Below are 14349 nucleotides of genomic sequence, written 5' to 3'. Positions count from 1 at the left end.
AAGGAGTTTTGCTATTTGGGAGCAAAATAACTGATGATGGTCGAAGTAGAGAAGATATAAAATGTAGACTGGCAATGGCAAGGAAAGCGTTTCTTAAGAAGAGAAATTTGTTAACATCGAGAATAGATTTAAGTGTCAGGAAGTCGTTTCAGGAAGTATTTGTATGGAGTGTAGCCATGTATGGAAGTGAAACATGGACGATAAATAGTATAGACAAGAAGAGAATAGAAGCTTTTGAAATGTGGTGCTACAGAAGAATGCTGAAGATTAGATGGGTAGATAACATAACTAATGAGGAGGTATTGAATAGAATTGGGGAGAAGAGGAGCTTGTGGCACAACGTGACTAGAAGAAGGGATCGGTTGGTAGGACATGTTCTGAGACATCGAGGGATCACCAATTCAGTATTGGAGGGCAGCGTGTAGGTTAAAAATCAAAGAGGGAGACCAAGAGATGAATACACTAGGCAGATTCAGAAGGATGTAGGTTGCAGTAGGTACTGGGAGATGATGAAGCTTGCACAGGATAGACTAGCATGGAGAGCTGCATTAAACCAGTCTCTGGACTGAAGACCGTAACAACATAACAACAACATATTTTTATAAAAACTCATGTATATGTAGCAGGGAACAACTGGCTTGAGTTCCTCTTATAACTTTTGATAACCAGTTCACTACAGACTGTGAAGTTAAAAGCCCAATGCACAGTGAATAACTGCTAATTTTTTTCTTTTTCAGGTTTTGATTTGATCTTGAATAAGGAGACTCATTTCATTTTTCTCATTTCACTGAAGTAATGAAATGATTTAAAGTTACTGAGCTAACACTTAACATGGACTACTGGTAGAGAACGAGTGACTATTACCTGTGCCTCCAAACCCATTAATTCTTATGAAATGACTTCTTTAATTTGTTTTTCATTGGAATTGATAGTTCTGAAATGCATTTTTCATGGATATTTCTGATTGTATTTTAATAACAAGCCACATTTCTATTTCAAGATATGTAACTTCCATGTCAATATCTTACCTACACTTTTCTTTACAGTTGCACAACAAAAATATCATCTCTATGTTCATGTTCTGTTGAAGCATCAAGCTTAGTCTGATCGAAGAACAAATAACAATTGATGCAATCACTCTGGATATTACCCAAGCGAGTATCATTGCCGAGCACTATTCCAGTAAGTTTTTTTTACTTGTTACATTCAGCTGAATCTGTGGGTTGTCATTTATGTGGACTCTGGATCACATCCCTTCTTTTCCAAGGGAGTTGCAGATGGAGTATACCTCGATTTCAAAAGTTACTGGCATAATCAGTGGTTGGGATGTGGTAGTGGGTGAGAGGGGTGTTTCTGCAAACCATATTGTTCACTGATGCACTACTAATCAGAAGTGTTTTGTGTTGCCTATGTACTGGGAGTCATATTTGTATCCAATACTGTAAATGTAAGTTGCCAGTTGACTTTATAGGTCTTTAACGAAGAATATGATCTTAATGTTATGTTTGCCTTACACTGTAATCTTCTATTTGTCAGGAGAACACATTGTACTTGCTATCTGGATAGCCATTCTTGTTAACGGTCTGACAGATATTGTAGGATGGTGGACTGTACTCTTGTGATAGAAGCAACTTATCAGAGAAAGTGTCGTCAAATAAGTTCTGTACTTGGCTTTCTAAAACCAAACAAGAAAAGATACAAAAATTGGACAGTGGACGGTGACAAGGATCACACCTGAACCAGATGCTGAAAAGTCAAGTATGCTATCATCTATGCTATGATAACACCTGACATCTTATGTATCTGGAGAGCCACTCGAATTTGCACATGTAACTAAGCAACTTCAGCTTGGAAATGGCACAATGTATCAAATTTTTTTCGTAATATTATTTCTCAGCACAACCTAGCCTGTGACACCCTCACAATCTTGTAAGACTGTTGTTTACCATCATATATACTAACTCCTCTAACATGATGCCTCTTTTACTTGAAACTGACGCATGCTCCACATAAGCTGGCAAATCCTCTGTCTTTTCATCCTCCACACACAATAGTGACCACACATTGTTAAGTAACTATCATTACATTATCACTCACTGCAATGTGTGTAGAATAACTGTGCTGTAAACTTTTGTCAAAATAATAATGGTTTTTATAAAATTGTGTGCGACACTTGAAAATTATTTCATGACAATGGAGAAAATGAACTCACCTCTTCAACTTTTTTCTGCTCAGCTATCCTGTCAATGACAGTGAAAGGACCTTCCCTGTTGTACGGCCTGTAAGCCTCTCCAAACTCACTTGGACCCATTCCTGGCTGGAAAACTTGGTGAACTGGACCAGCAGGCTGCTTCTGTCCATCAGCCTCATCCTTCACCTCTGCAGCTGCTGCTGCTGCAGGAAGGCCAACCTAAAGTTGATCAATAAATTGTCAAAGCTATTAGAAAACAAAGTTAAATGATGAAATTTACAGTCCATTGAAGAGCATCATTATATTTTTAAGTGTTTGAAATGAGACATACGAGTAATAAAAAAGTAGATGGTATTTCTGGTGTGTGAAATTTAAAGAATTATTCTGAAATGTCTTTACCAATTAAAGTGTCCCCCATTAATATTTGAATACATTAATTTTCCATTCAAAATAAATTTTGAAGATGATTCTGGTAGTTTATATGTCATCAACCAAATTAACTTTGTGGTAATCAGTACTGTGTGCAGTTTCTACTTTACTGAAAATATTAAAATGTGAATTCAGAAATTACAACGAACTTTCTAAACCGTCTAACTTTAAGAAAAATGAAAAACCTTGATTTTTATTATGTATGTAATATTGAGAACCAAGTAATCTGGCAATGTTTTAAGGGGGAAAATATTAGCATATAACTGAATGTAGTAAAAAACCACACATGTAGATTTTGTTAGAATTTAAGCATTTGTCAGTGACAGCCTTATGGTGTAAGATATTTGTCATTTTCTGTATTCTGGGTTCCTTAATTTTCTCATGCATTGTGAACTGACATGCATGTTGCACAACAAACATAAATCATGCTTATCACAGAGATCAAGAGAAATAAAGAATTCTATGAGTATACCAACATTTTGTGTTCTAAAGTGAGGTGTCCTTGAGGCAATGAATTAATGCAGGAAAATTACGTATAAAATGGAAACTTGCACCATCGCAAATGTCACAATTAAATTGATTTCACATTAAAACTCAACATTTTATCCTTTTCAACAGACGAGGACGAAATGTTGGGGTTTAAGCAAAATCCGTTCAAACATGGCATAATATATTTGAACATTTTATCAATTGTGGAAGTTTGCATAGCATTAACTCACAAAAGGGAGAAAGGGAGAGGAAAATAGATGATAAGGAAAAAAGGGGTGGGGCAGGGGAATGAAAAGAGGGGCGTGGGAGGGGAAGTAAAGGAATAAGAGGGGCAGGGCAGGGGAGGGGAAGTAGAGGAAAAAGAGGGGCAGGGCAGGGGAGGGGAGGTAGAGGAAAAAGAGGGGCAGGGCAGGGGAGGGGAGGTAGAGAAAAAAGAGGGGCAGGAGAGAGGAGGTAGAGGAAAAAGAGGGGCAGGAGAGAGGAGGTAGAGGAAAAAGAGGGGCAGGAGAGAGGAGATAGAGGAAAAAGAGGGGCAGGAGAGAGGAGGTAGAGGAAAAAGAGGGGCAGGAGAGAGGAGGTAGAGGAAAAAGAGGGGCAGGAGAGAGGAGGTAGAGGAAAAAGAGGGGCAGGAGAGAGGAGGTAGAGGAAAAAGAGGGGCAGGAGAGAGGAGGTAGAGGAAAAAGAGGGGCAGGAGAGAGGAGGTAGAGGAAAAAGAGGGGCAGGAGAGAGGAGGTAGAGGAAAAAGAGGGGCAGGAGAGAGGAGGTAAAGTAAAAGGAGGGGCAGGGGTTGGGAGGTAAAGTAAAAGGAGGGGCAGGGGTTGGGAGGTAAAGTAAAAGGAGGGGCAGGGGTTGGGAGGTAAAGTAAAAGGAGGGGCAGGGGATGGGAGGTAAAGTAAAAGGAGAGGCAGGGGATGGGAGGTAAAGTAAAAGGAGAGGCAGGGGATGGGAGGTAAAGTAAAAGGAGAGGCAGGGGATGGGAGGTAAAGTAAAAGGAGAGGCAGGGGATGGGAGGTAAAGTAAAAGGAGAGGCAGGGGATGGGAGGTAAAGTAAAAGGAGGGGCAGAGGAGGGGAGGTAAAAGAAAGAGATAGGCAGGGAAGGATAGGAAACACGGGGAGGGGAGGTGAGGCGAGGCAAAGGAGAGAGAAAGAGGGGAGGCAAAGGTAGAGTTAGAGAGGGGAGGGGACGCGAAGGTAGAGTTAGAGGGCGGGAGGAACGAGAAAGAGGGCGGGAGGAACGAAGACAAAGAGTGGGGCAGGAAGAGAGACAAAGAGTGGGGCAGGAAGAGAGACAAAGAGTGGGGCAGGAAGAGAGACAAAGAGTGGGGCAGGAAGAGAGACAAAGAGTGGGGCAGGAAGAGAGACAAAGAGTGGGGCAGGAAGAGAGACAAAGAGTGGGGGAAGAAAGAGAAAGACTGGGGGAAGAAAGAGAAAGAGTGGGGGAAGAAAGAGAAAGAGTGGGGGAAGAAAGAGAAAGAGTGGGGGAAGAAAGAGAAAGATAGGGGGGAAGAAAGGGACAGAGGGGAGGGGGGAAGAAAGGGACAGAGGGGAGGGGGGAAGAAAGGGACAGAGGGGAGGGGGGAAGAAAGGGACAGAGGGGAGGGGGGAAGAAAGGGACAGAGGGGAGGGGGGAAGAAAGGGTTGGTTGGTTGGTTGGTTGTTTGAGGTTAAAGGGACCAAACAGCAAGGTCATCAGTCCCTTGTTTCAAATAGACTCCATTCTGCTAACGGGACATCTCAGTATAGTCAGAAAAATAAAACGGATAAAGGGGAAACGTAAAAGGGCAGTCACGTTGTCATTAGTAAAAACAAATGAGGGAAGTTGGCAAGAGAACGAACCCAACACTATGCTGAAACAGCATAGGCAAGACCACCTGTGACTTAAAAGGTACAACTGCTATAATGCAGAAAGTATGTATGGGAATAGAAAAACTAACCAAGCCTTAAAAAGAAGGGGTAAAAACAGAGTAAAAGGGAAAGAAAAGAGAATTCCGGTCAGGGAGGTGAATCGGGAATCTCTGAACACTGCCTACAGTGGGAGACACCCAAACACTCACCGCCCTGCCCCAACACCAGAGGGAGGTTAAAAACTTTAAAACTGAGAATAAAAACCACTCTCCCGGAGGAAACCTAGAACCAGAGAGACCATCCGGGAATCGTCAGCCAACATCAAAGGTAAAGTGTGGGGGAGTCTGTACTTAGCACGCAGAGCCAAAAGAAGGGGGCATTCAACCAAAATGTGGGCCACTGACTGGAAGGCTCCACAACCACATAGCGGGGGTGGCTCATCACGCAAAAGGAAACCATGGGTCAGCCTGGTATGGCCAATGCGGAGACGACACAGTGTGGTCGAGTCCTTGCGGGAGAGGCTAAAGGAAGAACGCCATGGGCCTGTATTCACCTTAATGGCACGAAGTTTATTAGACAGTGGAGTAGCCTCCCAAGAATTGGCCCATGACTGTGCAAAGTGGGATTTGATGTGAAGCCGTAAATCCGCTGCAGGAGGGGTTACAGAAAACGGGGGGTAAGTAACTGCTCCCCCAGCCAAACGATCAGCGAGCTCATTACCCGGGATACCCACATGGCCCGGGACCCATAGGAAGTCAATGGAACAAGCAGCACGGTGAAGATCAGCGAGATGGTCATGGATGGCAGAGACCAAGGGATGGCGCGAAAAACACCGGTCAATAGCAAGAAGGCCACTCATCGAGTCCGTACATAACAAAACGCGGTTGTGTTGGGATTGTTTAATAAAGGTAAGGGCCCGGGAAATTGCCATCAATTCCGCAGTAAACACCCCACATGAGGGTGGCAGTAGATGATTTTCCATTCCAACAAAGGACGTGAAGGCATACCCAACATGATCAGCAGATTTAGAACCATCAGTGTAAAAAACAACAGCATCCCGAAACTCCCATAAAATTTGGCGGAAAAAGGAACGGAACACCACCGGGGGGATGGAATCTTTAGGACCGCGGCGGAGATCCATCCGAATTCGAGGCCGAGGAACTAACCAAGGAGGGGTGGAGGGGAGGGAGCGAGGAAGACAGGACAAAGAAGGAAGCCGAAAATCACGGGTAAGAGACGCAAGGCGCAGCCCAACCGGTAAACCCGCCCGAGGGCGGGAGTCAGGCGGGCGACGTCCATGGTCTGGGAATAGGATAGAAGAGGAAGGATGAGCGGGAGAAGAACGGATAGTAAGGGCATAAGACACCAGAAGCTGGGACCGCCGAACAGAAAGGGGGGGGATCCCAGCTTCAACCAGGAGACTATCAACAGGGCTAGTAGGGAAGGCACCGGTGGCCAAACGGATACCACGATGGTGGACTGGATCCAGCACGTGCAGCGTGGAAGGAGCAGCTGAACCATAAACTTGACAACCATAGTCCAAACGTGACAGAACTAGAGCACGATAAAGACGGAGGAGGAGGGAACGGTCCGCACCCCAGGAGGAGTGGGCAAGGAAGCGAAGGACATTGAGTTTACGGAAACATCCTACCTTCAGGAGTCTGATATGGGGCAGCCAAGTGAGCTTGTTGTCGAAAAGAAGACCTAGGAAACGAAACTGTGGAACCACAGGCAATCTTTGTGCAGCGAGATAGAGCTCTGGATCAGGGTGGACCGTAGTACGGCGACAGAAGTGGACCACCCGCGATTTTAAAGGAGAGAATTGAAACCCGTGGGAGAGGGTCCATGCAGAGGCACGCCGTATAGCCACCTGGAGCTGCCGTTCTGCAGATGGCATCGAGGAGGAACTAACCCAAATGCAGAAATCATCCACATACAGGGCAGGGGCGACCAAGGGACCGACAGAGGCCACAAGTCCATCGATAGCAATGAGGAAAAGAAGGACACTCAAGACAGAACCCTGTGGGATGCCCGTCTCCTGGGTCCGTGGAGAACTAAAAGCAGTACCAACTCGAACTCTGAATGACCGATGGATCAGGAACTGGCGGATAAAAATCGGGAGTGGGCCCCGAAGACCCCACTGATGAAGGGTTAGTAAGATGTGATGGCGCCAGGCCGTGTCATAGGCCTTGCGAAGGTCAAAAAACACTGCAACCAAATGGCGGCGCTGGGAAAAAGCCTGCCGAACTGCGGATTCCAAGCGAAGCAAATGATCGATTGGAGATCGTCCCTCTCGAAAGCCACACTGGTAAGGGGACAATAGATCCCGAGATTCGAGGACCCAAGTGAGCCGACGGGCTACCAGCCGTTCAAGTAACTTACAACCAACATTGGTCAAACTAATTGGCCGATAGCTGTCAACAGATAGGGGGTTCTGACCAGGCTTAAGGACAGGAACCACAATGCTATCCCTCCACTGAGAAGGGAAGTCACCCTGGAGCCAGATACGGTTAAACACCCGAAGAAGATGGTGCCGTTGTGGAGCACTGAGATGTTGAAGCAGCTGGTTATGAATGGAATCTGGGCCAGGAGCCGTATCATGAGAAGCAGATAGAGCAGAAAGAAATTCCCATTCAGTGAAAGGTTCGTTGTAAGATTCTGACTCACAAGTGGGGAAACATAAGGTGACAGCTTCAGCCTGCTGTTTTTGATGAAGGAAAGCAGCTGGATAGGAGGCCGACGCTGATGCCACTGCAAAATGGGTCGCAAGATGTTCTGCGAGAACTAATGGGTCCGTACAAATGCCATCTGGGAGGTGAAGGCCTGGGAGGGTGGACTGCCGATGGCAACCTTGGAGAGAGCGAAGTGTAGCCCATACCCGTGACAGAGGGACAGTGGAACCAAGGGAAGAAACGAATCGTTCCCAACATATCCGCTTGCTCTGTTTGATTAAATAACGGGCTTTAGCGCGAAGGCGCTTAAAGGTAGAAAGGCTGGCTACAGATGGGTGCCTCTTAAAGTGTTGCAAAGCTCGACGGCGATCACGGATGGCAATGGCAATGGCCGTACTCCACCACGGGACTTGCCGACGACGAAATTGTCCAGATGAGCGCGGGACAGCAAGGTTAGCAGCGCGAACAATCGCGTCAGACACGTCACGTAGGACGTCATCAATACAACCCGACAAAGAGGGAGAAAACTCGACCTGTGCAATATATAGAGGCCAATCGGCGCGGTGGAAAGACCAACGAGGTAACCTCTCCATCGGGGAGCGGGAAGGGAGCGTGATAATCAACGGGAAATGGTCACTATCACAAAGGTCGTCGTGTGGCGACCAGTGTAATGAAGGGAGGAGAGAGGGAGAAGAAAGAGAAAGATCAATGGCAGAAAAGGTACCATGACCAGCACTGAAATGAGTAGGGGAGCCATCATTAAGAAGGCACAGGTCGTGGTCTGCAATAAATTGGTCGATAAGAAGACCTCGTCTAGATGGAAAGGCACTGCCCCACAAAGGATGATGAGCATTAAAATCCCCAAGGAGGAGGAAGGGAGGAGGAAGTTGCTGAAGAAGGGTGGTTAAGGCAGCAGGTGTAAGAGACCTATCAGGAGGGAGATAAAGATTGCATACTGTGACTGCAGAGTCTAGGTGGACCCTAACAGCAACTGCTTCCAATGTAGTGTGGAGAGGAATCCACGTGCTAGCAATGTCTGTACGGACCAACGTACAAACGCCGCCAGAAGCCCGCAAGGGTCCGACCCGATTTCGACAGAAAACACGGAACCCACGGAGGGTCGGTGAGTGAGCATCAGTAAAATGAGATTCCTGGAGAACCACACAAGCTGCTGAGTAGGACGAAAGAAGGGATTTCAATTCCGGAAGGTGACGATAGTAGCCATTACAATTCCATTGGAGAACCACAGAACGATGGTTTAAATGAGGGCTGAACACGCTAAATCCAGTCATACCGCCGGGTCCCCACCCGTCACCGACAAGGAGGGGGCGACATCCATAAACGACAGGTCAGAATCCGGTTGTGAAGCCGGGGAAGGGACCTCCGGTGACACCAGAGGCTCTTTGTCCCGGGACTTATGTTTCTTCTTCTTTTCAGGCTGAGATCGAGGAGGGCTGTGTGGCATAATGGAGCCAGCTGCAGCAAGATCAGGAACAGAAAGAGACCGGGCGACCTGGGGGCCGAGAGACCGCGGCTCTCGCGGTCGCCGCGCTGCAGCAGACCTTTGACCTGGAAGGTGCCGGGGAGGGGCATCCCGGGAGAGGCGCCCTTGACCGGCAGACGCCGAAGGAGTGGGACACTTCTCCGGCTGGGGAGGAGGAGCGGCGCCCAGAGGAGAAGGTGTGGGAGCCGCAGGGGAGGGGGGAAGGAGAGGGGTCCGGGATGGGGGTAAGGAAGGGGGAGGAAGGGATGAAGATGTAACCAAGGCGTAACTAGATGTCATGGACACAGGGTGCAATCGTGCGTATTTCTTACGGGCCTCTGTGTAGCTTAAACGATCAAGAGACTTATACTCCTGTATCTTTTTTTCTTTCTTATAGACTGGGCAATCTGCTGAACGTGGAGAATGACTACCATGACAATTTACACATACAGGAGGGGGAACACAGGGACTCCCCTCATGGAGTGGACGTCCACAGTCACCACAGAGAGGGTCCTGGGTACAGCGAGAAGACATGTGGCCAAAACGCAAGCACTTAAAACACCGCATAGGAGGTGGGATGTACGGCTTCACATCACAGCGATAGACCATAATCTTAACTTTCTCAGGAAGGGTATCCCCTTCAAAGGCCAGGATAAAGGCACCAGTATCAATACGATTATCTTTAGGACCCTTCTGAACACGCCGAACAAAGTGAACACCCCGCCGTCCGAGATTGTCCCGAAGTTCCTCATCGGTTTGAAGGATGAGGTCTCTGTGAAAAATCACACCTTGTACCATATTTAGAGACTGGTGAGGGGTAATGGACACGGGAATTGTGCCAAGATGGGTACAGGCACGAAGGGCCGCAGATTGGGCAGCCGAAGCAGTTTTTATCAGTAATGAACCCGACCGCATCTTGCTCAGGGAGTCCACTTCGCCGAACTTGTCTTCAATGTGTTCCACAAAGAATAAAGGTTTGACACTGGTGAAAGTATCTCCATCAGTCCTGGTGCAAACTAGATAACGGGGGAAAGGTTTTGCCCCTAGACGACGGGCCTGACCCTCCTCCCAGGGGGTAGCCACGGAAGGGAAGGCCGAAGGGGCAAGAGAAGCAGCACTTGAGGAATCAGTACCACGCAGAGAGACGGCCGCAGAAGAGCGGCCAGAGGTTTGGACCCTTATGCGTTTCATCTGCATAGCGTCCGCCCTGATACCACCCACTCCGATCAGGGGCTCTCCTCACAGGCGCCACCCAGCCACAGCAAGGGCCGTCTGGCACGGCGGCCATTGCCGGGAGTTCCGATGCTCCAGGATGACGAGCAACCACTCCAAGGCATGCATGAGGAGGTCACAGCTCAGGTATCAGAAGTGTGATCCCTGTGTGTTCAGGGGGCTCAACCAAAAGGGTACATAGCGACCCCACCACACGGGCTGGCTACCGTGCTGGCTATGCACCCTAGCATCAGACAACGACGTAGAAGAAAAGGTGGAATATACTAGGAGGGCACACGTCGGAGACACTAGGTAAGGTGCTCTTCCCCAAATGGCTCACACTACGGAAGAGAAATTTTGGAATGGAGGTCAAACCCCAGAGGGGGACCAAGGAATGCCAAAAGGAGGAGATGATTACGCAACAAAGCCAGAGTGTAAAACCAACAGAACCAGGAGGATAGCGGGGGCCAACATAAGCAAGGACACCAATAGAGGGAGAGGAGATGGCGAGGGGAAAGGGGTATGGAGGGGAAAGGAGGGGAAGGGAAAGGAAATGCAGCCCGGGAGAGAAAGAAGGCTGCAATGGCTCGGGGCCCCGTGCTCGCCACGCACGTATCCACGAAAGAGTTGTGGACCCCCTGGGGGGGGGGAAGAAAGGGACAGAGGGGAGGGGGGAAGAAAGGGACAGAGGGGAGGGGGGAAGAAAGGGACAGAGGGGAGGGGGGAAGAAAGGGACAGAGGGGAGGGGGGAAGAAAGGGACAGAGGGGAGGGGGGAAGAAAGGGACAGAGGGGAGGGGGGAAGAAAGGGACAGAGGGGAGGGGGGAAGAAAGGGACAGAGGGGAGGGGGGAAGAAAGGGACAGAGGGGAGGGGGGAAGAAAGGGACAGAGGGGAGGGGGGAAGAAAGGGACAGAGGGGAGGGGGGAAGAAAGGGACAGAGGGGAGGGGGGAAGAAAGGGACAGAGGGGAGGGGGGAAGAAAGGGACAGAGGGGAGGGGGGAAGAAAGGGACAGAGGGGAGGGGGGAAGAAAGGGACAGAGGGGAGGGGGGAAGAAATGGACAGAGGGGAGGGAGGGGAGAAAGAGTGAGAGGGGGGAGGGGAGAAAGAGAGAGAGTGGGGGAGGGGAGAAAGAGAGAGAGTGGGGGAGGGGAGAAAGAGAGAGAGTGGGGAGGGGAGAAAGAGAGAGAGTGGGGAGGGGAGAAAGAGAGAGAGTGGGGGAGGGGAGAAAGAGAGAGAGTGGGGAGGGGAGAAAGAGAGAGAGTGGGGAGGGGAGAAAGAGAGAGAGTGGGGAGGGGAGAAAGAGAGAGAGTGGGGAGGGGGGGAAGAAAGAGAGAGAGAGGGGGGGAAGAAAGAGAGAGGGGGGGGGGGAAGAAAGAGAGAGAGAGGGGGGAAGAAAGAGAGAGAGAGGGGGGAAGAAAGAGAGAGAGAGGGGGGAAGAAAGAGAGAGGGGGGAAGAAAGAGAGAGGGGGGGAAGAAAGAGAGAGAGGGGGAAGAAAGAGAGAGGGGGGGAAGAAAGAGAGAGGGGGGAAGAAAGAGAGAGGGGGGAAGAAAGAGAGAGGGGGGAGAAAGAGAGAGGGGGGAGAAAGAGAGAGGGGGAGAAAGAGAGAGGGGGGAAGAAAGAGGGAGGGGGGAAGAAAGAGAGAGGGGGGAAGAAAGAGAGAGGGGGGAAGAAAGAGAGAGGGGGGAAGAAAGAGCAAGGGGGGAAGAAAGAGCAAGGGGGGAAGAGAGAGGGGGGAAGAAACAGAGGGGGGAAGAAAGAGGGGGGAAGAAAGAGAGGGGGGAAGAAAGAAAGGGGGGAAGAAAGAGAGGGGGGAAGAAAGAGAGGGGGGAAGAAAGAGAGGGGGGAAGAAAGAGAGGGGGGAAGAAAGAGAGGGGGGAAGAAAGAGAGGGGGGGAAGAAAGAGAGGGGGGGAAGAAAGATGGTTGGTTGGTTGGTTTAAGGATTAAAGGGACCAAACTGCAGAGGTCATCGGTGCCTTTTTCCAAAATACTAAAAATACCCACAGAGAATAAAATATGTTCAACAGAATAGGAGACAGACGACACAGAACAAAAGAAACATCGACAAGGACCAGACAAAACAAAATAAAATCACACGGAGTGTGATGGTGGTTGGCCGACCATAGGAACAAAAAAAAAATGGAAAAGCTAACCACCAAAAACACATTAAAAACTTAGTTTAAAACTGTAGGCCAAAGGCCAGAATCAACACAAAACAATAAAATAAAACAGAAACACTCAGATTAAAGAATAAAAACTCCCTTCCCTAATAAAACGTAAAACTAAGGTAGCCATAACACGGTCATCAGATAGAACGGCAGGGAGCGTATCAGGCAGCGCAAATGTCTGGCTGACCACAGCTAAAAGGGGGCAGGCCAACAGAATGTGGGCCACTGTCAAAGCCGCCCCACAGCGACATACAGGAGGGTCCTCCCGGCGGAGTAAATAACTGTGTGATAGCCGGGAGTGGCCAATGCGGAGCCGACAAAAGACGACTGAGTCCCTGCGGTTGGCTCGCATGGATGACCGCCACACAGTCGTCGTCTCCTTAATGGCACGGAGTTTATTGGGTGTGAAGAGGGGAGGCGAGGGGAATGAAGAAGAGGGGTGGCGAAGGGAATGAAGAAGAGGGGAGGCGAAGGGAAAAAGAGGGGAGGCGAAGGGAAAAAGAGGGGAGGCGAAGGGAAAAAGAGGGGAGGCGAAGGGAAAAAGAGGGGAGGCGAAGGGAAAAAGAGGGGAGGCGAAGGGAAAATGAGGGGAGGCGAAGGGAAAATGAGGGGAGGCGAAGGGAAAATGAGGGGAGGCGAAGGGAAAATGAGGGGAGGCGAAGGGAAAATGAGGGGAGGCGAAGGGAAAATGAGGGGAGGCGAAGGGAAAATGAGGGGAGGCGAAGGGAAAAAGAGGGGAGGCGAAGGGAAAAAGAGGGGAGGCGAAGGGAAAAAGAGGGGAGGCGAAGGGAAAAAGAGGGGAGGCGAAGGGAAAAAGAGGGGAGGCGAAGGGAAAAAGAGGGGAGGCGAAGGGAAAAAGAGGGGAGGCGAAGGGAAAAAGAGGGGAGGCGAAGGGAAAATGAGGGGAGGCGAAGGGAAAATGAGGGGAGGCGAAGGGAAAATGAGGGGAGGCGAAGGGAAAATGAGGGGAGGCGAAGGGAAAATGAGGGGAGGCGAAGGGAAAATGAGGGGAGGCGAAGGAAAAATGAGGGGAGGCGAAGGGAAAAAGAGGGGAGGCGAAGGGAAAAAGAGGGGAGGCGAAGGGAAAAAGAGGGGAGGCGAAGGGAAAATGAGGGGAGGCGAAGGGAAAATGAGGGGAGGCGAAGGGAAAATGAGGGGAGGCGAAGGGAAAAAGAGGGGAGGCGAAGGGAAAAAGAGGGGAGGCGAAGGGAAAAAGAGGGGAGGCGAAGGGAAAAAGAGGGGAGGCGAAGGGAAAAAGAGGGGAGGCGAAGGGAAAAAGAGGGGAGGCGAAGGGAAAAAGAGGGGAGGCGAAGGGAAAAAGAGGGGAGGCGAAGGGAAAAAGAGGGGAGGCGAAGGGAAAAAGAGGGGAGGCGAAGGGAAAAAGAGGGGAGGCGAAGGGAAAAAGAGGGGAGGCGAAGGGAAAAAGAGGGGAGGCGAAGGGAAAAAGAGGGGAGGCGAAGGGAAAAAGAGGGGAGGCGAAGGGAAAAAGAGGGGAGGCGAAGGGAAAAAGAGGGGAGGCGAAGGGAAAAAGAGGGGAGGCGAAGGGAAAAAGAGGGGAGGCGAAGGGAAAAAGAGGGGAAGGGGAGGCGAAGGGAAAAAGAGGGGAAGGGGAGGCGAAGGGAAAAAGAGGGGAAGGGGAGGCGAAGGGAAAAAGAGGGGAAGGGGAGGCGAAGGGAAAAAGAGGGGAAGGGGAGGCGAAGGGAAAAAGAGGGGAAGGGGAGGCGAAGGGAAAAAGAGGGGAAGGGGAGGCGAAGGGAAAAAGAGGGGAAGGGGAGGCGAAGGGAAAAAGAGGGGAAGGGGAGGCGAAGGGAAAAAGAGGGGAAGGGGAGGCGAAGGGAAAAAGAGGGGAAGGGGAGGCG

General features: G+C 49.8%; 1 protein-coding gene across 2 annotated transcripts in view; it reads right to left on the bottom strand.

Moving 5' to 3' along the window:
• The window catches only part of LOC124610662 (dosage compensation regulator), a 184718-nt gene that overhangs the window by 133084 nt on the left and 37285 nt on the right, over positions 1-14349 (bottom strand). For both annotated transcript variants that reach the window (XM_047140176.1, XM_047140175.1), the window contains one exon: positions 2213-2410. In XM_047140176.1, the coding sequence (XP_046996132.1) occupies positions 2213-2410 (198 nt within the window). The remainder of the gene's footprint in view (positions 1-2212; positions 2411-14349) is intronic.

This window comes from Schistocerca americana, chromosome 1, assembly GCF_021461395.2.
Source record: "Schistocerca americana isolate TAMUIC-IGC-003095 chromosome 1, iqSchAmer2.1, whole genome shotgun sequence".
NCBI classification, from domain to species: Eukaryota; Metazoa; Arthropoda; class Insecta; order Orthoptera; family Acrididae; genus Schistocerca; species Schistocerca americana.
Note: the sequence above shows the minus strand (reverse complement) of the source record. Positions and strands in the feature narration are given on the sequence as shown.